The sequence below is a fragment of the Dermacentor silvarum genome, chromosome 3 (genome assembly GCF_013339745.2).
Source record: "Dermacentor silvarum isolate Dsil-2018 chromosome 3, BIME_Dsil_1.4, whole genome shotgun sequence".
NCBI classification, from domain to species: Eukaryota; Metazoa; Arthropoda; class Arachnida; order Ixodida; family Ixodidae; genus Dermacentor; species Dermacentor silvarum.
Genome location: NC_051156.1, coordinates 142,345,703 through 142,369,271, shown reverse-complemented (window position 1 = coordinate 142,369,271; position 23,569 = coordinate 142,345,703). Strand labels below are relative to the sequence as shown.

The window sequence follows — 23,569 nt, the reverse complement described above, 5'->3', positions numbered from 1 at the left end:
TTTTTTTTTTTTTTTTGCGCATGTCTGAGTCATTTCCTTCGCCGTTCTTGCGTGCCTTGCACTTTCGTGTGGCAAATAAGTACGTAGGCCAGACAGAAATGTGCCTAAACGGTAGGCCTCGCGAACACGACAACAATGTACATAGGACAGTGCAGGGGTATTTACAGGAGGGCATTGCGGTTGTAAACAGGTTTTCAAAGATCGCGCGGTGGTCGCCTATAGCATCCCAAACAGACGACTTGACAAATTATTGATGCGGTAGAAATTAATCGCCTGGGGCTTAAATGCGTCACTGCAACTTCGATGGGGCTGTCACAAAAGGAGCTAGATTATCTTTGGCACGATCCACGTACGGGTAAACAACTATAGCATTTCTTGGCACGCGTTTTTGTGCATGGATAGGTCCTTCGGTGCATGTCGCACGTGTCACATTTTTATCATTCCAGTTGTTTGTTTATATATTATTTCTTTTTTTTTTTCTTGTTCTCACCGACCGGATGCACGTCAAATATATACCTCGTCCGTGTATATAACTTTGCCCTTCTCGCCTATTATTCCAGTTTGAAGTCTGCGTTTGTGTTTTTCAAGTGTCGAGGCTTCGTTCTCTAGTTCAGGAGTAAAAGCCGACCGTCATGAAATGCTACCAACTCGTCCAAACCAGTACCTTATTCTCTGTAAAGTTGTTTACCTCTGAAGCCTCCGATAAACGTAGTCGACCACTAGACTCTTAACAATGTTTGCACCTTTTGCGGGCTTATCTTATCCCCAAACGATGACAGTAATCTATCTCGCACGCCTTTTCCTTTCGTTAACGCTGCACGCCCGGTAATTAACTTTCCGGTCACGAACAGCGCATGCGCGTGTCAGCGTGACATAGCGTTCTTGACAGGAAAGTAGGGAGCGCAGCTCGTTGACGAAAGGAAATTCGCGCTATATAGATTCTTGTTTGGGGACAAGATAAGCATTAAAGGGTGTGGATATTATAGTGTATTATTGTTTCTTTATGAATACTGGAGAATCATAATCATCATGTCCACTGCATCATCATTATTTATGTCCACTGCAGTAGGACGGCCTCCCCCTGAGGCCTCCAATTACATCGAAAATCACAAAAATGTTATTTCCGTATTCGAAAGTTCGAACATACGCCTCCCTAATAAATGCCTCTTCCTTCACCCAGAACTGACATCGATTAGATAAGGGGCGCCGCGCTTAAGATCCTGCATTCCATTGGTGTTATCTCACTATCGGTGTTATTCTGTGGCACGTACCTCGGTGAAGAACCCCTAGCAAAACGAACAGGGAGTAATCAGCTTTAACAATCAGGTCGAGGACACGTTGCTCTCGAAGACGTACTTAAATCCGCATCGATGAGACCAAGGAGATTGCGCCGGCCGTCACGATATTATGTGTTATCTTTATTATATATATATATATATATATATATATATATATATATATATTGTTTCGAGATCCCGATAATCGCGGTGAAGCCGATTTGAACAGCACCTTAGATTTATCTGTCTAGCATAGACCTATATAACAAAACAGCATACGTATACGTCGAGACCGTCACCGTACGTTGTGACGTCACCTTGGCGAAGGATACAGGTCGTTCCTTTCACCGAAGCAACGCAAGGCGCATCCGTCCTCTCTGACTAGCCGGCACGCAGATAAGTGACTCGCACAAAACGGCGATACGAGAACAGCGCACAGTGCTGACGTTGCTATCATATCGCCGCCGCTGTCGCATCAATTGTCTCCTGCGATTCATTTCGTATCTTACAATTAGTGTTACCGCTGAAACTCTGAAACTCGCGCATATTTTCTCTGCGAACATTCGTGGCGCCCTGTGCCGGTCGGAGAGGTGATGGAGGAGTAATGCTGTGCGCGACTGTGACTTCGAAATTCCAGTTTCGTTCTGCGAGTGGTCCGCCGAAGTGTGTTGCGAGAAAGTTCGTGGGGCGCCAAAGGCTTGCAGCCAATGAGCTACGCTTACTGCGGCGTGCCTTTGTGTGAGATCCAGTCTGCATCCCGCAGCGTCAGGTGCGTGTGAATTCGTGTCTCGTAAAAACGCGTACAGCTAGTATACGCCATATACATATACGGATATCGTCGTCGTGCGACAACTTATAAGCTATTCGACAGTTGAGAAGTCGTGTCTTAGTGTATTGCGCGCATTCTGTACGCAAACATCATTTTCTTAACGAGCTGCAGCTTTTTCTTAATTTTTGGCCCATCTTAATTAACCCTGTAATGTCCAACGTACGCTACGTACGCTGGGGTTGGTGCCACAGAACGCTGATTGAAGCGCGGGAAACTTAATGCAAAGCCCATAGTTGCGCTCTTCGTATGCTGGATGGGAACTTTCCGCTGTGGATATTTAAACAAACCAATTACTAATTAAATAAATACTGCAGTAATTACGCTATCACTGAAAAAAAAGACATTTCCTTGTTTTATTTGTCTACAAGTGTACGCTCCATGGCCAGAAATAAATGTCAACAATTTGTTCAAGTTATTGTTTATGTGAAACTGTGCTTGGTCATTACAGTGTTAATTATAGGGATAATTCATACTCAATAAATCTTACTGCACTGTGTGAGGACTGGACGCATATAGCGCTACGCATGTGTCAATTTTTTCGCGAACCGCATGGGCTATTAGCGAACCCGTTTTCGTAGCTCTTCGGGAAACTGACTCTTATTATCTCATTTTACGTAGAACGAGCAAGGGACAATGAAGTCTCAAGACACGCGTTAATATTACATGTGAAACTAAACCCACTGGCTAAGCGCATTGCAGTTGATTAAATGGCCGGAGGCGGTCTCCAATATTAGTATGACATACATCCTCGTAAAAATAATGTCATCACCGATGATTAAGCCGTTTGTGGTATCTCCGTGAGTGCCACAGAAGCTTTGAATAATACAGACGTACTCGTGCCTTATGGAGCGGAAAAGGAAAAGAACAGCATGAAACGACCGACCGTACTGTATAGTTTGGTGTTGTGTGTGCGTGCCGTCTCCACGTTAACGTACATTCAAAATAAAGAACTGCCGCTTATTTACTCTAACTATTCTAGTTAACGACAGCGCGTAAAGCATTCTCTGAAATTTAGCACGTCTGTCCACTTTTGCTGGCTGGCTTCTCGGAGCACTTAACGCGGTACAACACGTTCAAATTTAGTCATCCTCACGCTGCGACAGCAGTTAAATGCTCGAAACTTCCTTGTCCGTCTGTCCATTCATTCCATGACGCTGACGACGACCGTCGTCGTTATCGACGCTACTGTGTAGAGTCGCCAGGCCGCTTTCTCCTCCTTAGCTTAGCCATACAGCGAAGAAAAGGAAATCATGCAGTCGAACGCTTTTATAATGAAGTGCTTGGGGCCCCCGAAATCATTCGTTATACAGGTAATTTCCTTGTAAAGGTCGCGCGCCGCACAACTCACATTACAGCCGAGACAGAATTATTCCTGCGTTATGCAGGGCATTTCGTTGTAGAGGCGTTCGACTGTAGTCAGTTAAACTTAAACCCTGGGTGTTTTTCGTGCCAACATCTGATCGAGGCATGCCGTGGTAGGGGACTCCGGGTTAAATTTGACCTCCTGTGTGGTGTTCTTTAAATATAAGTGGGCACGACCGTTCCTGCATTTCGCCGCCGTCGAAATGCGACCGCCGCGGCCGTTATCGAACCCGGGACCTTGAGCTCAGCAGCGCAACGTCATAGCCACTATACGAGTCAAGAACGCAGGAGAGGCTGCTCCCAGAAATGCGTGATGCGCCTGCCGTTTATCCTTCCGCGCTTCAAGGAATATCTGTGGAAGCCAATGTAGCGCGATTGAAACAAACACGAAGAACTTAGCACCGAACGCCACGGGCGCTACACTCCACCCCCCCCCCCTTTTTTTTTTTTAGTTTTTGTCCTCGAAAGTTTGTCCTGCGGCAAACGTAAATTTAAAGAATACCACGTGGTCAAAATTAAACTGGAGTCCCCCACTCACGGCGCACCTCGTAATCCGATCGTGGCTTTGGCCCGTCAAACCCCAGGATGGCGGGAACCATAGATCAACACGTGTATGTACGGTAGCATGGGTGTAGCCCTACTTTTAACAGGTAGTAGCGCCTTGATGAGTGCAGTCCGGGACAATTCCACAAGAGGGGTGGTAGATATGCGAGGGCACCTGGACGAGGGCTGAAGGGACAGGTCGCGCCGAAGGCTGGCCTACAGTCCGGAGCGACTGGTTGCAGCTGACGTCAATGCAGCCCCTACACGTATCCTTCTTAACGCAAACTCCTCGCGGCGTGGAGGTATTCCATTATTGATATATTCACTTGAGCGCGTGGCTTTGCGGGAAGAGTAGCAGTGGATATGTGACTGGAGGTTGGTTATTGGCTGCGTCTGCCTGAATGTGTCCTGGTGAAGATGAATAGGGTATATCCTCCCCGTTAGTTCGTGCTCCGTATATCAGTCGTTAACGCACCGGCTCGAACTTTCAGTTAAAAGTAATGGCAATGCGCATCTGCCGGCACATTGCCTGGGCTGCCGGTGCGAAACTCGGTTTTCCTATATTACGATTTTGGACAGAAACGAAGAAACTACTGCGCGCGAACGTTTGGAGGCTATGCTGTCTATCCGCCCATTTCGAAGCAATATTCAGTTTTTCGATTCTTTTTTCTTTGCCGTGCTGAACCTGTCTGTATGCGCATTATTCTGCACAATTTTTTTTTCTGCTCGGTTCGAATGATTAAGCTCTGAGTGTAGTGCCTGGGGTGTCCTGTCCTCTGTCCTTGGTGTTTTCATTGCTTTTTTTTTTCAATTGCCCGCTACAGTGACTTCAGCAAATATCAACCAACTGGCACAAGAGCAAGTCATAATGCGTTCACTTCAAGGAATAGTTCCCTTACATATGTCACTGGCCCGAGAAGAAGGCTCCCTAGCCGTTCAGCACCAATGGGTACGCCCTGGTGCCAAGCATGAACGAATAGCAAAACCTGGAAGTGAGGGACGAAAAAGACAGCTCACCGAACAAACGGGCTATTTGAAAAGGCGTTAGAGGAATGATTTCCCTAACATTGCACACAAAGTATACATAATCGCCCATTCTTGGCCACGCCTCCAGAATGGGTATGTGTTGGTGTGACGCGACCGGTACAGAATCCCTAAATGTAGCCAGATGTGTGTCGCACTTGTCAGCGCATACACACCTGTCATCACCATTCTTCTTTCAACAAATACCGCATATCACCTGCGTCCTTGCGACATTGTTGGGTGAACGTCTGACATTGCGATTTCGCCTGATTCAATGTTTACGTTTCGGCATATAGCTCATGTGTCGTGCATAAACACAAACACTGCATCAGATTAAAATTATGGTCTTGGTGGTGGATAAGCATGAACATTGCGTGAGATTACACGGTGCGTAGGCTGCAGACTAAACACAATTGTAAGCATACAACCCCGTTAGTTGTACAGCGTTTAATTAACCAATTGAGTAAAGATTCGCTTCTCATATATTCCAACATGTGTGTTGGATCTGCCCAACTTTTTTTTCATTCAACATTAAAAGCCGTCACCGGAGATGTCCAACCGGACATTGTCTGAACGCCGCTGTTAGCTTGTTAACGCATCGATACCGTTGATTCGTAGTTTTCCGGGACGGAAGCACTGAGCTCGCAAAACTCTCACGTTTTCCGGTGCATACACCTGGACGCCCCTGCGGTGTCAGTTATCTTTGTCGAAATGCAGTTATCGCATCTCACCTGTACGAACCCGTGCAGTTGGTGTGTGGAAAGTTACACGTCTATAATCACCGGCACGCGTACCTCGGTAGGCGTAAAAACTGCCTTGGGCACTTCCTGCGTGTTTGCAAGCATTCCACGTCAAACACCCCCTGAAGTATATGGCTTTCCAACGGCTTTGCATGAACATGCTTGCGGTGTTGTGTGAACTTATCCGAAGCGCGAACCCTTACATACGTTTATTGTCGTGCTCTTTTGAAGAAATTGTTTATGATTACACAATGCTTGCATTTTTTTATTATGTGATAAATACCCGTATTCTTTCCTCTTGTTGAACAAGTGTTGACATTATTGTGTGTAGTGAGCAATCCTACGTAACTTCTATGACGCTGTGGGAGAAAGTCTAGAAGAGAGAAATGATGCACAGAAAAGCAGGAAAGTTAACCAGAACTAGTTCCGGTTTGCTACCCTGCACGAGGGGGGGGGGGTCGAGAGCTAAGGGTTAAAGAGAGAGATAGAGAGGAGCGCAAACAATTAGTTAATCGCGTGCAAAGTAGAGTGGTAGCGGCCGGCGCTTTTAAAATCTATCATGAAGGCCTGTAGACCGCAGGAACATGAGTAGCCTTGAAAGGGCAAATAGACTTCTGCACTCAGTTTCTTTGGGGAGCACCGGCCTATAACTTTTTGTGCTGATAGTAGTGGACGATTGTCCTATCCTAGAAGAGAGAATCCGGTGTCTAATATGTGCCATTAGCTAATTGTTTCAATAGATTAGGAAATAATTGATGAGTTTACTTTATTTAGTTTGCAAAGTCGCACACTTCTTTCGCAGCTTTCGTGTTTAAATGTTTCTCCGTATATTTATCTGCAACTGCATCCTAGACCAACCTCGATTCATTTTACCGCCAGGGTTAGTCGTCAGTACTTTCTTACGAATATACACGCATTACGTGAAGGAGCGATTTTCCTATTCTCTCTTCAAACTTTTCTTAAATGTCTGCTGATCTGAAAGTTAAATCCTCGGATGTAACTCTTTTGAATCCTGTATATACGATGTTTCTGGAAACGGGAAATTTAAGAGCACGATTACACCGAAGACAGTAAGGAGAAACACGCGCAAAGCTGTGCGTATTTATCCCCCTACTGTATCCTGTACTTTCACGCTCTTGTGTTTCTTCTAATATACTATTGTTCTTTTACGTATCCATATCTATATACATCCTCATTTCAGCAACTTGGTTGTCGATTGAAATCGCTTGCCTTATACAGCATCACTGATCATACCAGTACATTTCAGTCCATTTAATCTCTCTGACGTGACACAGATTTCCCAAGCGCTTCTGTGTGTTGAATCCAGTGAATCGCGAAGGCTGAAATGTCAAGTAAATTTCGATTGGACATTACTTACGCGCGACCTATAAGCAGGGCTTGTATACGACTTGACTTCAATGCATGCACCGAGTTTGTAACATTCCAATGAACACATCCTTTATGACTGCATATTTGACACCGAGACGACCTTACGGCCTCCGGATGGTGCCGGCGACGTCGCGGTCTGCCGCGAGAGCGCGCAGTCAGCAAAGTATTCAGTTTTCATTCGTCCGAAAGACGAGCTTCCGTTGAGGCGGGTGGGCCAATAAAGATAACGCGCGTTTCTCGGCCCATTACAGCGCGAGAGAGCAAATTTTATTTGGAAGCAACGAGTTAAGTGGTTCCTCCTGCATGCCTGACTTTCGCAGAGGGCACCACAAGAACGCTCGGCCCGCATGACTACGCAAGCAGACTAAGACGATGACGGCCAGCTGTCACCCCTAGAAACTTGTTGCATCGGAGACCCGTGCGCGGGCAAGCTATAGGCATGGAGGGAAGCCAGGAGTGTCAGCAGCTGCGACAGCCTCCGCAGCAGCGCGAGCGGCAAAGGCGGCCGCCGCCGGCGGGACCGGACGGTCCGCGGTCCTGGCTGGTGGCTGTCGCCTGCGGGTGGAACCTGCTCTGGAGCAGTCTCGTTCGTCGCTCCTCGGGAGTCATCTACGTGGCCTTGGTGCGCGCGTTCGGCGCCACACGTGAACAGAGCAGCTGGGTGCTCAGCGTCGGCACCAGCATCGCCTGGCTGATCGGTGAGTCATTTATTTACAGTAAGGCTAAGTGCTGCGCGAATTAGTAAGCGCTCAACCAATGTGAAAACCAGCGAAAGAAACGCATACACAAGAAACAAGGAGTATACACGAAGCTATATAGACCAGCAATCGTCCTGTTTACTCCTTGTTTCTTGTGTACGCGTTTCTTTCGCTGGTTTTCATCTTAGTTTTCATCTGAATCCCCTTACAGAGATTAGCCGATAAGTGCACTTCATGCAGAGTTCTTGCGGTCTGTCACAAGCGCAGCATAGTCATGCTTCTCATCATCATGCTTTCTTTTCAGAGGAAGCCACTATAACAGAAAAAATAACACCTTTTTTCCCCACTTAGAGTTAGGGTGTGCAACCGAATCCGAACCGAAAACCGCGTACCCGAACAACAATTTTGGGCGAAACTGAACCCGAACCCAAACTGATATTTTTGGAACGTGCCTGAACCCAAACCCAACATGAAACCCCCCCCCCCCCCAAAAAAAAAAAAATAATAACGGTTACTGGTTCGGCACGAAATGGTTCAAGCATATAGGGCGACAACCGGTGCTCAATAGTTTGCGCGATTGTTCAAATAACTATTCATCCTTAACCTTACCGCGCGAAATAAACTGCACGTCACTATAGGGAGAACCCCATGACAAGAGCGCTCATTATCAACTAAACGTTTTATTTGAAGGAAAGGTTATGGAAACACATCATGAAAGAGAATGAGTTGATAGCGCTCCTGTCATGCGGTTCTCTCTTTAGTCCTTGTGTAGTTCATTTTACGCGGCAAGTTAAGAAGGAACACATACCAACTTGCTCAGCTCACTCTATTTCTAAGTTGAATAACTACTCCTGCAATCGGCGCACCTTACTAGCAGATTGTTAAGCTCGTTGGTGTGATAAGGATTTGGAGGTTTTAAGGCAAAAGCCTTTAATGGCTCATACTCGCGGCGTCCGACCGTCCGTCCGTCCGTGCCCTGGAACGGTGCTAGCTGTGGCCTCTCCCCCTCACACTCTCTCAGCAATCACGTGATGGCACACCGGCGCATAGCAAAAGTTGCGCCACCACAGCTGTGGTCCGATGGCTCCCAAGCGGCCCGGTGATGATTCCACGGCAATCGGTTTGGAGAAGAGCCTTAAGAATGTGGATTCCCTCGATACCTAACGCCAGAAGAAGAACGAGCGAATGCGCATGCGGCGGTACTCAGTCTAATGGGCACAGGCTTTCGCCGAACACACTTCAGAATTTACAAAGTGTCCTTTAATTTTTTTAGTGGTGCATGTTTGCAACCCCCTACTATGTGCCTAAGGGACCCAGTTTCTCGACAGAAGCGGCATTGCGAAGAGAGAGCGAGAGAGGAAAGGCATTGAGGTTAACCAGAACCGAGTTTCCGGTTTGCTACCCTACACTGCGGTGGGGGATACAGGGGTTGAAAAGAGTGCAAAGAGAGAGAGAGAGAGAGAGAGAAATAACACAGGAATAGGTAACAGAAAAGGCGTTCCGATCACAGACATTCACACAGGTCGGTCGATTTCAAGAAGCGTAGTAGCGCTTGCACGGCCTTCTGATGCGATGTTAAGTCACGTCGATGCTGCAGAAAGTTGTTAAAGAAGGCTTCGCTTTAAACCTTCGGTGCACGTGCATGTATGTTAAATTTCATTCGCGCTGTAACTGCAATTCTTATTTATTATTGTTGTTTACATTTATTGACATGAAAGCATATTAAGTCTCAGAGAGCAAAGTCAAATATTTTGTAGCTGCGCTCACGCTTGTACATAAGCAATGTTCTATGGTCTTTTATATCTTCCTTCTACTGGTGACGTGAAATGGCTCTCAAGGAGCCTGAAATTAATGGCTGTGTAGGGGATAAAATTGCAGGTATAAGAACGGCTTGAAAATATGCTATGTTGATGGAGTTTTATACAAAATAAAACATTTATAGCTGCTGCTTTTCAGATAATTGTTGGGTATGCACGTGACGAACCCTTTGTGAAGCGGGCATGACATAACTCACATTTTCTTCCGTTCGACTAGGTTCATGTTTTTATGGGCAACAATAATGTTTGATCTATCTGGCAAATTCTCACTTGTGCACATTAAATACGGTAATCTCCAGAGACGCCTTTATCTTCCACCACGTCGCCTATGAACGGCCTTTCAGTAATGCATCTTCCTACTGCTTTCAATTATTGATGGCGAAGCTCTCCTACGGCATGTAGAATCGTTCTCAAGGTTTCGATAGTTTAGTGTCTCAGTTTCAGACTACGTGCACGAATTTATGTTTTCAATTATGTTCCATGGCTTTTTGCGGGGTTTCTGCTCAAAGTTAGTTACATCACACCACCTACATTTTTCTTCAAAAGACGGATGGGGAAAATAAGAGAGAAAGGAGGGGCCTCGACTTCACACAGGGCATAAATGGCAGCTCTGTGATCTAAAAGCGCATGAGCACAGTTTCTAATTCTAGCGATCAATTTTGGAGGCCACGATGTGCCTGGCCTGGGAAATATAACGCTGAATGGAATTCAGTGTGTGTTGCGTGGTTTGAGTGTTCTGCGTGATTCTGCAGGTCCCCTCGTCGGCTTCCTCACGAAGCATGTACCGCTGATGGCGTTGTCTTTCACGGGAAGCCTCGTGACGGCCGTGAGCGCGATAGGCTGCGCCTTCGCTGGGGACATGACGGCCGTCTTCCTGCTGCTTGGAATCTGCAGCGGTAAGCATTTCACTCTCCGAGACGAGCAAGCATAGTCACTATGCGTTCGTTGCACTGTGGCAGAAGCGTATAAAACCGACAAATGCGAAGCATCAGTGAAGCGGTAACACTCTTATTAAGGCGAAATTCTTTTATGTCTCATTGTTCAGTCGATCTTCAACGTCCTTGGGCGAAATTCGTGTCGTCGAAGCGAAATCGTACATGATGACGACTCGGTGTAGTAATTCACTGTCTACATGGACCCCGTATCTTGTCTTACCTGTATGCAAACAATCACGCAAGAATTTTGATGGTGTACGGGTCACCGTCGTCATCGTCTTCTATGAGTCAGCAGGCAACGCTCACGCAACAATTTTGGTGGTCCGCGGGTCACCATCGTCATCGTGTTAATTAAGATAGAGTTAATTCAGGCACTCGAATCCACGACCTTCGGTGGGAGTCGAACCCTCCAGCTTATGTGGTTGTCGAACCCACCACCTTTGGCGTTAAGGGAAAGTTAATTAAGGCAGAGCTAATTATTATAAAGTTAATTAAGGCACTCAAACCCTAGACCGTTGGGGGGAGTCGCACCCTCGACTTTTGATAGGAGTCACACCCACCACCTTAAGTGTTAATTAGGGCATGTTAATTAATGCACAGTTAATTAGCGTAGCGTCAATTAAGGCACTCGAACCCGTGACCTTTGGTCGGAAAAAACAAGTAATAAGAAGCAACAATGCATTCGAATGAGAATGTCAAGTAATTTAATCAATGTCTCTTGAGCGAGCAGGCTTTCGCCTTCACCCTCTTTGGCGTATGCTAAAGTGAATGTCAATTTTTGATTGTAAGATGCCCCAATTCGCCGTGGAGTGGAAGGCTCGATCCGGATTCATTTTGATCACCTGCGTCGGTACACGAGCTATTTTAATTTTCCCCTCATCAAAATGCGGCTCCTAATCGAACCCCCGACTTCGTGTTCACCAGCAGAACGCCATACAGCCATGGAGCAAACGCAGCAGGTCATGCGGCAACGTTTCTGCAGCTGGACATGTCCACTTCAGGGTCTCTGAAGAACCACTTCATTTGTAATACGACAGTCGCTCGATCAAAGCGCACGAGGTTGTGTGTTTTGATCGAGTAGCCGTGGTAATACTTTCATCAATGTACACGAGTTCTCACCAGGTATAAGCCCCCGTCCTGTAAACATCTACACCGGATCTTGTCGACGCCAGGACTGGTGCCAATGGCTTGGCGAACGTTCGCACCGAGCCTGGCGTAGGTATGTTCTGTTTTGTTGACGGAACACGTTGTCACCGGGTGTGCCGTCGGTAGGTTCCTGCCTTACAGACTAGCACTCCGAGCCTTGCCGACGCCAGAAACAGTACCGACATTTTGTTACCGTCAGTACGGTCAGGTATTGACCGACAAACGGTATGGTCAGTACGGTCACGTACTGAACGTAACACAACGGTCAGTACCTGGCCGTTTTCGTCATACCAATATTTGATGCGTGAAACTCTGAGATAGGGGGAGAATAGGGGCGAGGCTCGAAGCAACCATATAGTGTAACTCTCTGCCATTGAATCGGGAACACTCCACAGACAGGCGGCACTATCCAACCTGGGAGCGCTCTTGGCCACGCGCTCGCGCGTTGTAGCTAATATTGAGCGCGATAGTACACACTCTGATTCCGAGAGCAGTGTATATGCCCCTATGAAGCTCCTGTTCGTCAAGTCTTGAGATGTCTGGGTTGCCCCAGAGAAAAAGAAGCCACGAATGTGGCATTAGGCCTCCTGCATTACTACAGGGAGTATGCTTCCATGTCTAAGAACTACGTCGTGGGTGCTTATATACCACCTCTACATGTCTCCCAAATTCCTTATTGCCTCTCCCTTTCCCCATTTAGGCCACGCGCCTCCGTAATCACTGACTGATTCATTGATTCACTTAAATAATATCTTTAATTCTGGTCTCTTTCTCTGTTGCTTTTTTTTTTTACTCTTTAAGCCGAACGTCTTATCGAAATGTTCTGGCATGAGAACATCTGGATAAGCGTCTGGTCTGTCCTTCACATCTGTTTTTATTGCCGCTAGTATTACATTAACTATATACCGCATAACCAACTCGCCCAACAATTTTCAATTCCATTTTGTCGATTTCGCGTCCCCCCCCTCCCCGTTCCTTTAAACTACATTTATATTCTTTAAATCTGTAGCCATAGTATACCGCTTTCAACACGTTTCGTGTTTACGTCGTTCGTGCGCCCGAACGTCACATATGCCAAAATCTTGTTCACGGAGTTCTCTCGCCGTTGCAGGTATCGGCAACGGCATCGGGATGCCTACTAACGACGTGATCATCGGCAAGTACTTCAAGCGATATCGAGGCTCGGGCAACGGCATCTACTACACGGGTGGCACATTGGCCGGGTTCGCTTTCCCACCGATCCTGCACCTCCTGTTGCAGGTAAGGTCTTACTCGCGAGCCGAGGCCCACTTCCGTACAGTAATTCCTCTTGATTATATGATATGAACAGAAATTAAAAGACAAGCGTACCTGTAAGCTCAAAAATTAGGTTCAAAGCCCGTTGTAAAACTTTAAGGTGCACCGCATAAAACAAATGTTCTATGCTTCTCGATGACGCCCCCGGCCACAGGCCTCAAAACATTCGTTGGGGATCCGTGAAGCGTGTTGCTCCTCACTTACCTGTGTCGGATGGCCTTCGCTTGAAGTCGTTTCTGGTCTCGGAAAAATGTTCCAGATGTTAACCTTTTCAACTCCTCTGCAGTCGTCGCTCCTTCAGCTGAAATGCTTTAGACATATTGAGGTTGTAATGTTAAGTGTGCAGAATTATTTGTAGAAGCTTGCATTAAACAGGGAATTAAGTGGGTTTATTTGATCTAAGCCATACAGGGGAGGTATTCTGTAAGAGTCCACCTAGGGGAGATGTTCATTTCGTCTGCTGCTGAAGTTCTGATTGGCTGGACTGGGGTGCACTTTAGCAGGAGCCAGGTGTCACAGTAGTAAATTTGCAGGCGCAAGTTGGAATCAACTGGTGCAAGACAGCGATAATTGCAGATCGCAGGGAGAGGCCTTCGTCCTGCAGTGGACATAAATATAGGCTGATGATGGTGTCACAGCCAATCAGCGCTTCAGCAAGCAAACGAAATGGACATGTCCACTAGGTGGACTCTTAAAGAACACCTCCACAGGTATCCCTGACATTCCATTCTTCTCTGGAGCACCATCGGGTGAGGACTGTTGCGCTCTCCTCCTCGCCGTTCCTCAGGCTGCGTGCGGTGTCAAAGTGCATACTGGCGCGATGCGCACGGTCTATATCTTTTTTCTTGCGCTGTTCCGTTGCTTCGATTGGTATACCACAGAATGCACCATCGATAAAGTCGTTCCGTCTGTCTGAAGTTAGCCGGGGCCGGCCCACAAGCACTGCATGATGCAGCCGCGGAGCCACACAGGGCAATGTCAGTTTTTTTTCTTTCGCTCCACCCAATTTGCCATAATTAATCCTATAGACATCGACTTAGACGCTGCGGATCGAACGTGTCGCTTATAGGTATGTTCATGGGCGCGTGACAGTCTCCTGTAGTCCCTCCCATTTTCCCAGCATCCGCGGAGATGCATAAGACAACATGTAGACTTCAAACTCGCATACCATACGTCTTTGATAGACATGCGGCCCTCCGCCGCCTTCCTTGCGAACGCCACACCGCTCGAACAATTGCGACATGAGACTAGACAATTTTGCAAGCCATGCACTCCGGCAAAAACAAACTGGAGTGGCTTGCGAAATTCGGCCGGGACCCCTTGTACGAGAAAGTTTATACCTCTGGCTAAATTAGGCAGTACGGATATGGATTAGAGAGCGAATGCCGGTAGCTGATAGCTCATAGAACTTTGATGTTGAGAAGCAGCAGGAGGATTGAGCAGATCACACAGTGCTTATAGCAGACAACCGGGGGGTCTCAATAGAAATGGCGCTGCGAGAAGGCATCGAAGCGCAGTCGAGGACGTCAGAGGATTAGGTGGCGCGATGAGGTTACGAAGTTTAGGGAATAGAATTGAGTCGGCTGGCACGAGAATGGTATGTAATTGAAGATCACATGGAGAGGCCTTCGTCCTACACTTTAATAGGCTGGTGATAGGATGATGACGCTTGCACATCACTCGCGTACACATTTCACTGTGCACACATTGTTACGAGTCGCTTCCAATAAGTAGAGGAAGACGATGACCCTCCTCGCGTTTTTTTTTTCTTTCGCATCCCCTTCTTTTCCTTTCCCACTTGTAGTAGCGTAGCGGACCACAGACAATTTCTTCTCCGGCCGTTTCTATTGCCTTCCTCACGCATCGAATATTTCTCTTTCTGTATGTCTGTCTCTCTCTCTACCGACGGATAAAAAGAGTTTACGTCGAGGCGGTTCCCAGTGAAAATGCGTCCAACTGGGTCGTCTGGTCTCTATTTGCAAATGATCGATAAACAGAAAGAGCGTTCTTCCCAAACACCAATGAAAAATCCGCTTAAACCGATTCCAACGTTGCATGGAACCCGCAGATTTAGTATTTGCCACTGAATAACGGCACATAGCCAGTGCCACAAACGCAGTGACCAAAGTTGGCGTCAAAGAGGTTCCTTTAAGAGCGGCACATATGCCGAGTTACAAATTCAATGACCCAAGTTGGTCCGACGGTTGGTTTCGAACCCGTTTCTCTCAGCACAGAAGCCCAATGCGGCTGTGCTGAGACCACGGACTACATATATGTGACTCAAGTTAACGGGAACATGGTTAAATATGTTTCACCAATAGACATCGGAAAGTGTCTGAAGTATCCTAAGACTAATGATAATCGCATAAAAAACGCAGTTTCACCCGAAAAGCGAAGCATTGATTGCGATAGCAAATTAGTGGAAAGTAAGGATAGTAGTTCCATCGACCGTATAAACTCGTCAACATAGGCATGCTACCTCAATGAACAAGCATTGTGTCAGGCGCGCACAAGAAAACATGAACACGTATGACTCGATGATCGCGTAAACTCGCTCTCAAAACGCTAGAGTGCGGAAGCGCGGCAGCATCAACGAGCGAATTGACCTTCGTGCTGCGTCTCGCATCAACACGAACTAAGCCGCGAAAACACACCACATGGCGGACTGTGTCCCCGACGCAGATGGCTTTCAAGATACAGCGGCCCGCGCGGCCGCCGAGGCCGTCCGAAGTAGAAGTTTTTACGTTGGACTTTATACGGAACCTCATGGCGACGGCGACGACGGCGACGGCAGAAATGCGCTTGGAGTGTCCATATAACAATAAAAAAGAAGTTTCGCGCAAGTGTCAGTCACTTCTCACTGAACAACTTACTTGCATGTCAAGGTGAAAACGCAGTTACGTTCAGGAGCCTATGCAGGTTTCTTAGTCACACTCTAGTGCGAGCAAGTGAGATCAAGGAACCCGTACGGGCTCCGGAAGGTCTCTGCGTCTTCACCTTGACTTTATAAGCCCCACATGGAATAAGGTAACCCTCAGCTCGCCCCACAATTTCGTTTGTTCTTCTTTCGTGCGGTCCCTCCCAATCCTGCGCAGGAGTACGGCTTCATGGGCGCCTTCCTCATTACGGGAGGTCTTATGCTCAACGCCCTATCAGCGTGCATCATGTTCAAGGTGCCTCCCTGGGAGGCATCGAAATCCACGCGCACGAAGATCTCGCCCGCGACAGCTGCAGCTAACACATCCGGCGACAGAGAGCAGCGGCGAGGATCAGCAGCGAATCTGGAGCGTTCGGAACGAGGTATGCTTACGTTTATTTTTTACTCTTATATCTGTTAAAACGAATAGCTTAATTCCTTTTGGTTAACAGTATTAAGGATCGGGCAAGTTGGCATTCCATGATGTAACTTCGTAGCGTGGAAACAAACGACGATGCAGACGTGTATGTCGTTTCCCTTCTGTCTCGTACTTGGTTTCCGCGCTACTAAGTTACAACGTTATTTGGCTCTTTCGCCCGTTTTCGTGGTGGTCGGACCTTCGCCGCCTATGCCAAAGGCACCGATGCAAAGGACGCGTGCTCCCGCGCAACTGAGTTGCGAAGCGTGTTTTCGAACACCAACTATTCGCTCTTTGTGACGCATGTGCTGTCATGCGAGAGCTTTGGAGCGTTTGAAGGTTTACATGTTGTGCGAGAGAGTCATTGTAGAGAGAAGAGGCACCCTTCTCTGCAACGCTTCAGGGTACATGTCTCAGCGCCTTGGGGAAACAAAGGGGGACATAATGAGGAATGAAGAAAGAAATAAGTTTGTCGCGGTCGCAGCACAGGATAGCCGAGGGCGCCAGGCAGGCTGCGCCTTTACAGCTTACAAACCAGCCCCGTGTCCTCCTGATGGAGCCGTTCGAGAAGACAGCTAACCCTCCTCTTTTCCCGCTGCCCTTTCTCCTTGTGTCGGCGGTGGTGGGAGAAGAGGATGGCAACTAGTGTCGTTCCAGGCTGGTGCTCACGCAGCTGGAGACACATACATGACGAATCGACTTCTCTATACCCACTATTTCTAATATTTCTTAAAACTTCTATGTACTTTCTTGCCTCCCACTTCGGTGTTATTTCAAAAAGAAGAAAGAATCTCGGCGTTTGCCCTCCCCTTCCATGCTCCTTTTTTATAGCGAAGCTGTTAAGGGCTCGGTCACCGATGGTCGTGTCTGCCTGTAGAAAAAACTTATTGGCCGTATGCTGTATGGGCGAGTGAAAGCGCGCGAGGGACGCGCGCTTTCACGGGGAGCGAACACACGGCGGAGAGCAACCGCGACTTCTTCCGTCGCGAGAAGGGCCGTGGGGGGACGGGAGGGAGTGCGGATTTTGCTCTGCGAGCAATTAACTGCGTACTTGTACTTTGCGCTGGCGACGGGCGGTCGCGCAGCGACGATTTCATCGCCGTTGACGTCATACGGAACCTCACGGCGACGACGACGGCGACAACGACGGCGGAAATCCTCTTTGAGTGCCCATATACTTGCTATCGCAATAAAAGTGAAATAAGAAAATTCGCGCAATAACGCGACCCTACGCGCTACAACGTTCAAAGCCGGTCGCACAATTCACAAGCCCTTAAGAACTTCAGCAGAGACCTTAAAGCCTTGAGTGCCGAAGCCCGTCTAGACCAGGGCCGGTATTTTGTAGCGATGCCTTTCCGGTAATAATGCCTTTTCGCGCTTATCACGCTTTGTCACTGTTCGGAGCGACGGTCCACTCGCGTTATCAACGGGATCAGCCGGCCGTGACCAGTGGATGATAAGACTAATACAGAATAAGTCATAAGGCATCGCTACAAAATCGTGGCCCAGTGTCCTCAAACTTTTCCTCTGTAAGGGGTGCGATTGTCCAGTTTTTCAAGCGCAGTCGCGAAGCACTTTTCTTGCCACATTGTAGCGGGGACAGTCACAGAGGAGGTGCTTGATTGTCTCCTCGCAGCCACAGTTTTCGCAAGCAGGGCTGTCAGCCATTCCAATGCGGAAGGAATAGGCGTTCGTGAATGCCACGCCGAGCCACAGGCGGCACAGAAGTGTTGCTTCCGCTCGTGGTAACCCTGGTGGAAGACGGAGTTGCAGACGTGGATCCAATCTGTGGAGGCGTGCGTTGCTGAAATCACTGGTGTTCCACAGAGTCTGCGTAAGCTCGCGTGCGAGGGAATGAAGTTTTGTGGCTGCGTCTGTTCTCGACAGTGGTATTGATACAATAGGGGCACCATCGTGGGCCGATCAGGCAGCGTCATCCGCACTGTGATTTCCCGAAATTCCGCAGTGACCCGGTATCCAGTGGTAGATGATGTTGTGTCCCTTGTCGGTTGCGTGATGGTGAAGTAGTCAGATGTCTGCGACTAATTGTTCTTCTTCTTTCTGGGGTTTTACGTGCCAAAACCAGTTCTGATTATGAGGCACGCCGTAGTGGAGGGCTCCGGATTAATTTTGACCACCTGGGGTTCTTTAACGTGCACTACAACGCTAGCACACGGGCGTTTTTGCATTTCGCCTCCATCGAAATGAGGCCGCCGCGGCCGGGATTCGATCCCGCTATCTCGTGCTCAGCAGCGAAACGCCTTAGCTGTCTAAGCCACCGCGGCGGGTGCGACTAATTGTGCGTTAGGTCCGTGGTTGAAAGGGGACAGCAGGCACTACTGCCTTCTGCCAACTACTGCCTTCGAGTCACAAAAGTTGGACCATGACTGTGATGGTTTGGGACCAATAAATTCCAGAGCAGCACGGATAGCTGCGAGTTCTGCAGCCGTCGATGATGTAATGTGAGACGTCTTGAATTGGATGGATGACATATTTCACGGGAATTACCGCCTGCTCCAGCTAAACTTTTGGAGGAGACAGAACCGTCCATGTAAACGTGGGTGCGTTTTCAGTGCTTTTCATGCATGAATGAAAGCACGGTTTATTTGAGGGTGAATGACGACATCTCCGTTTTCTTTTTGATACCGGGAATTACAAGAAGGGCTTGGATTGGATGCAGGCACCACAGTGGTTAGAGATGGTCGTGCTGCAGGCGTGAAGTTCGACGGTAGAGTTCCACCATGGTTGGCGGCGATAATCCTGCTAAACGCTGAACGAGGTCGAGCGGCAGGAAGGGAGGCGAGATGATGCGATGGAAGTCGGGCGAAGTGCCTGATGTGCATCCTTAAAGCGTCGACTTGAATGTACGTTTTGATGGGGGGTCATGCGTCATGCGCGATAGCTATTGTTGCTTCCGTGGATGCACACCTGGGAAGGCCAAGACATATTTGCAGAACTTGAGCTTGCACAGACTGGAGGGCACGGAGGTTGGTCTTACCGGTCCCACTCAGTACAGGTAAGCTATAGCGTAGGATACCCTGGAAGAGTGCGTTATAGAGTTGGAGCATCGCCCTCACACATGCACCCCATGACTTTCCCGCGAGAAATCATTTGCCGTACACCCTATGGCGGTGTACCGTAGCGACCATAAGGCCATGGTCCCTGTGGTCACTAAATAAATAAATACCACCGGATCATATATATTTCTCATTCTTTAATAGTTCAAATAATCAATTACACCATCCCATTTTAATAGTCATAATTGGAAATACATAATTCCCACCATAGTACAGCTTCGCTGGTCTTCCATCTCCACTCCAGTGGAAGGGCTGCCAGTTTTTTTTTTTCTTTCCTTTTTTTTCAGTAGAGCTTAGCTAAACATTTCACGGCGCTCGAAAACTACCATCCAAGGACTTCGTAAGTTACGCCGCATATGAACAAGTAACTAAAAAAAAAAAAAAAAAAACACCGCATATCCACGGGGTGAATGATGATGAGTGGGCGAAGCTCCGGAGGGAATCATCGGTAAACCGTGAATATTCCGTGTAATTCGCCCAGTCTCGCCGCGCTAAATCGAACGATTGACTTTCATCAATGACACGCGCCATATGTAACGTCATTCCTATTTTATAACAGTGCCGTTCATTATAACTGCACCATCTCCCGCTTAAGGGGACGCTAGCACAAACGCGTTAGAAACGTGCAGTACTCTAAGGGGAAGAGGCCACAGCGTCTTACGCAGCCGTTTACACATGCCGGAACGTGCACCGCGTTTGCCGACGCCATCAGCGTTTATGAATACGGGGGTAAGGCGGAGAGGCCACAGCGTCTTACACCAGCTTCTTACACGGGCCGTAACGCGCTAGCACAAACGCGTTAGAAACGCGCAGTCTTTCGTTAATGTTGGGTATTTATTGCCATCGTGGTGCATCTGTCCATGTGCGCTTCGTGGCGTAGTGGTTAGCGCCACGCGTTCAGAAGGGAGGGGTCCCTGGTTCGATTCCGCTACGAACACAATTTTCGGAATTTTTTTTTCTCATGAAAGTAGACGTGGCTACCTACTACTACTACTGCTACTACTACTACAGAGGAGGGACAGACCCATACCCTAAGGAGCTTCGATCGCCCCTAAAAATAATTAAATTCTGGGGCTTTACATGTCAAAAGCATGAATAAGTACCATCACAATGTTAAGCCCTGATGATCGATGTTGCCTTCAGCGAAACAAACCTACCACACGGCGGTGTGTGGAAATTAGCGAGGGTCAGAGACCTGTGTCTGTTCTGTGGTCGCGGTGTGAGCCCGCGGAGCAGATACGCAGGGGCAGAGGGCCACGCCCGTAATGGGTGCCGTAGCAGGCCCAATGTCCCAAGGAATAATAATATTATCTAAAATAAGCCTCTACATATTGCCGGGGATCTCGAAAGATTTTCCTCCAGCGATGGACCCCTGGCAGCCTAGCCCCGGGCACCAACAGCAATAACCGTTGGACAAATAAAGTTTATTCCTATCATATCGCTAGTCAGACACACGCACTTACACCTAAGTATTGTCTGGCGTTTGAACCTTCGGCGATAATCGTAATAGGTGTTGCACAACGTTAAATGTGCAGTTCTGATAATTGTTATTGTATAGAAGATTTATGTATGCGTCTGCGCTCGTCTGCCCAGCCTGAAAACGCAGTCGCGACGTTGAAGTGAACGAACGATACAAGCGGACGTCGTACGGCCGTTTCGTTTCGTCTTTGCACACATTCAAGGGCTGGTCGTATCCTTAAACGAAATGATAAACATGTCATCATCATCATCATCCCAGCGACGGACACTTATCGTTAAAGCGGCACACCTGAACTAGACGGTGTGGTAAAAGGGAAAGCCATCAGAGCTGTTAGCGCTTAGCGTCATATATAGCCTATTTTCGTGAACTGTCCGGAACCAGTGTATGGCATCAAAACATGGCCTATCGACCGCCAGGATTGCGGCGACGTGAACGCATCATTAGTTGAGGCACCCAAAGCACACATGTGTGCAGACTGCACACATGCGTGCTTTGTTTGTGCGCAGATATTACGTGTAAATCTAAACGTATCTGTATGCAACAGCAGCTGAGAATTATAAATAGATCCCTTCTTTTCTCTTACAGTGGCGACGATTAATGGTACCTACAAAGCCGTAATCGAAGCCGGCGCGTCCGCCGACGCAGAACTGCACGGCACCAAGCTCAAAGACGTGCAATCGAAACCTTCGCTCAAGAGCACGTCGATTTTACAAAGCTGCGAGGATTTCGCTTCTTACGCCAACGGGTCTTCACCCGACAACGGAGCGGACATCGTCGGCGTGTCTACCCGCGAAATCTCCGACGGGCGGCCTTCAGCTGTCGCAAACGGCAAAACGACCACGTACGAGTTTCCTCCCTGTCCTAAACCTATACAGTTCGGGCGCATATCTTCCGCTTCCTCAAGAGAAAACAAAGCGACGACGGCGACACTCCTTCGTACTCGCGCTTGGACGGCACCTACAACATTCAAAATGGCGGAGCCGGTAGCACCGGCAACAATAGTGCCGTCGCACCTCCGTGGTCTCTGTCCGAACCGGAAGTCGTCGTCGCCAACGGATGTCCCGAAGCCGTCGCCGTCGACGCCGCGGTCAAAGGCCTCCGTCGCCAGTCGGCCGGACCAGACGCAGTGCAGGCCAGCGGCGATGGCGGGGGCTCGTCGCACTGGAGCTTCCTTCGGGCGCCCGTCTTCTACATGGTGACCGTGACGTGCGCCTTCTCGGTCTACACGCTGCTGGTTCTGATGATCCTCGTCGACTTCGCGGTCGAGAAGGGCTTCACGCGCCGCGACGGCGCAGTGTTTCTTTCGGTGTCGGCCATCGGAGACGCCTGCGCCAGGCTCGTGGCCGGCGCGCTGTCGGACCGGGCCTTCTGCGACCGGCGCGTGCTGATGAGCGCCAGTGCGATGCTCACGGGCGCGCTGTGCGTCTCGCTGCCTACCATGCGGCCCGACCGCTACTCAGTGACCGCGCTCATGTGTGCGCTGTTCGGCTGGAGCAACGGCACTGTGGTCGTGCTGTTCGGGCCCGTGCTCGCCGACCAGCTGGGAGTGGAGAACTTGGGACTTTCGTCGGGCGTCACCCGGTTCGTGATGGGCCTCGCTTACCTGGCGTGCCCCAAGATCATCGGTGAGCATGCAGCATTATTGATTATATATATGGATCATGCGACAAATTTTCGTCCCTAGCCTATAGATGTCTGCCTACCTGTGACAAAGCTCTATCACCTACCTCTCCTTTACTCACCTCCCCTTGCATGCGCCCTCTCTTATAGGCGTCAGTTAGCCGCTCTCTCCCTCCAGTATCTACGAGATTTGCTCGCGTTGCGTACCGGCTCTCTGGTGGCCTTTGCAACTGCAACCATGACACTCGATCTCTCTTAGATCGCCAGGTCTTGTTTTCCCCGCCTGCAGTCTGTGAGCAGAGCCCTTACATGGTTACCTTCGAGTTACCGCGTCGCAATATTAGAGAGCTTGAGTTGTCCGGATACGCATTATTATTTACTACCTTCACAAAATCTTACCGGAGACCTGACCGCGACGCCTTGTCCAACCAGAACGCCTTAAAACGCGTACGCTATCCATGTGTTCTCGTCGAAGTAAAACGGGCGGCATGTTAACGATTATGTTGCTGCCGATACTTTACACCAGCAGCTCAGTAGAATATTGTTGCACAAAAAGGTATATTTACTGTAGAGACGCACTCTAGTTTAATTAATTAGAGCGTAGAACACTGCAGCGAGAGGTTACACAGCGCAGGCAACACAGGCACACGGCTTCGACCAACTCGTCGCCGTCGTCTTTCTCGAAGCAGTGCATACTGCTCGTTCTTCTTCAGTACAATTATCTCCCGGAGAAAATGAGCCGGCGCGGCGACCTACGGGCAGGATAGCACAGGGGGGTCGAAGTAAGGCTTCAGCCGCTGAACGTGCACGATTTCGCGCCCTCGGCTGCGCTTATCCGAAGGTGGCTCAAGGGGTTCTATCATGTAGTTCACAGGAGACGTTTGACTGACCACATGGTAGGGACCCTGGTACTTGGAAACGAGTTTCGGTGAAAGTCCAGGGCTGCTGGCGGGAATCCAAAGCCAGACTAGTGAGTCAGGGGCATAGGGTGCAGGAGAGGCG

At 48.7% G+C, this 23,569-nt stretch overlaps 1 protein-coding gene across 3 annotated transcripts in view; it reads left to right on the top strand.

Moving 5' to 3' along the window:
* Positions 1-23,569, top strand: part of LOC119444827 (uncharacterized) — a 186,969-nt gene that overhangs the window by 46,749 nt on the left and 116,651 nt on the right. For 2 of the 3 annotated variants that reach the window (XM_049663680.1, XM_049663682.1), the window contains exons 2-6: positions 7,484-7,861; positions 10,431-10,574; positions 12,871-13,019; positions 16,151-16,355; positions 21,533-21,814. In XM_049663680.1, coding sequence (XP_049519637.1) covers positions 7,603-7,861; positions 10,431-10,574; positions 12,871-13,019; positions 16,151-16,355; positions 21,533-21,814 — 1,039 coding nt within the window. In that variant the 5' untranslated portion in view covers positions 7,484-7,602. The remainder of the gene's footprint in view (positions 1-7,483; positions 7,862-10,430; positions 10,575-12,870; positions 13,020-16,150; positions 16,356-21,532; positions 21,815-23,569) is intronic. The other variant, XM_049663681.1, reaches the window with a different exon arrangement.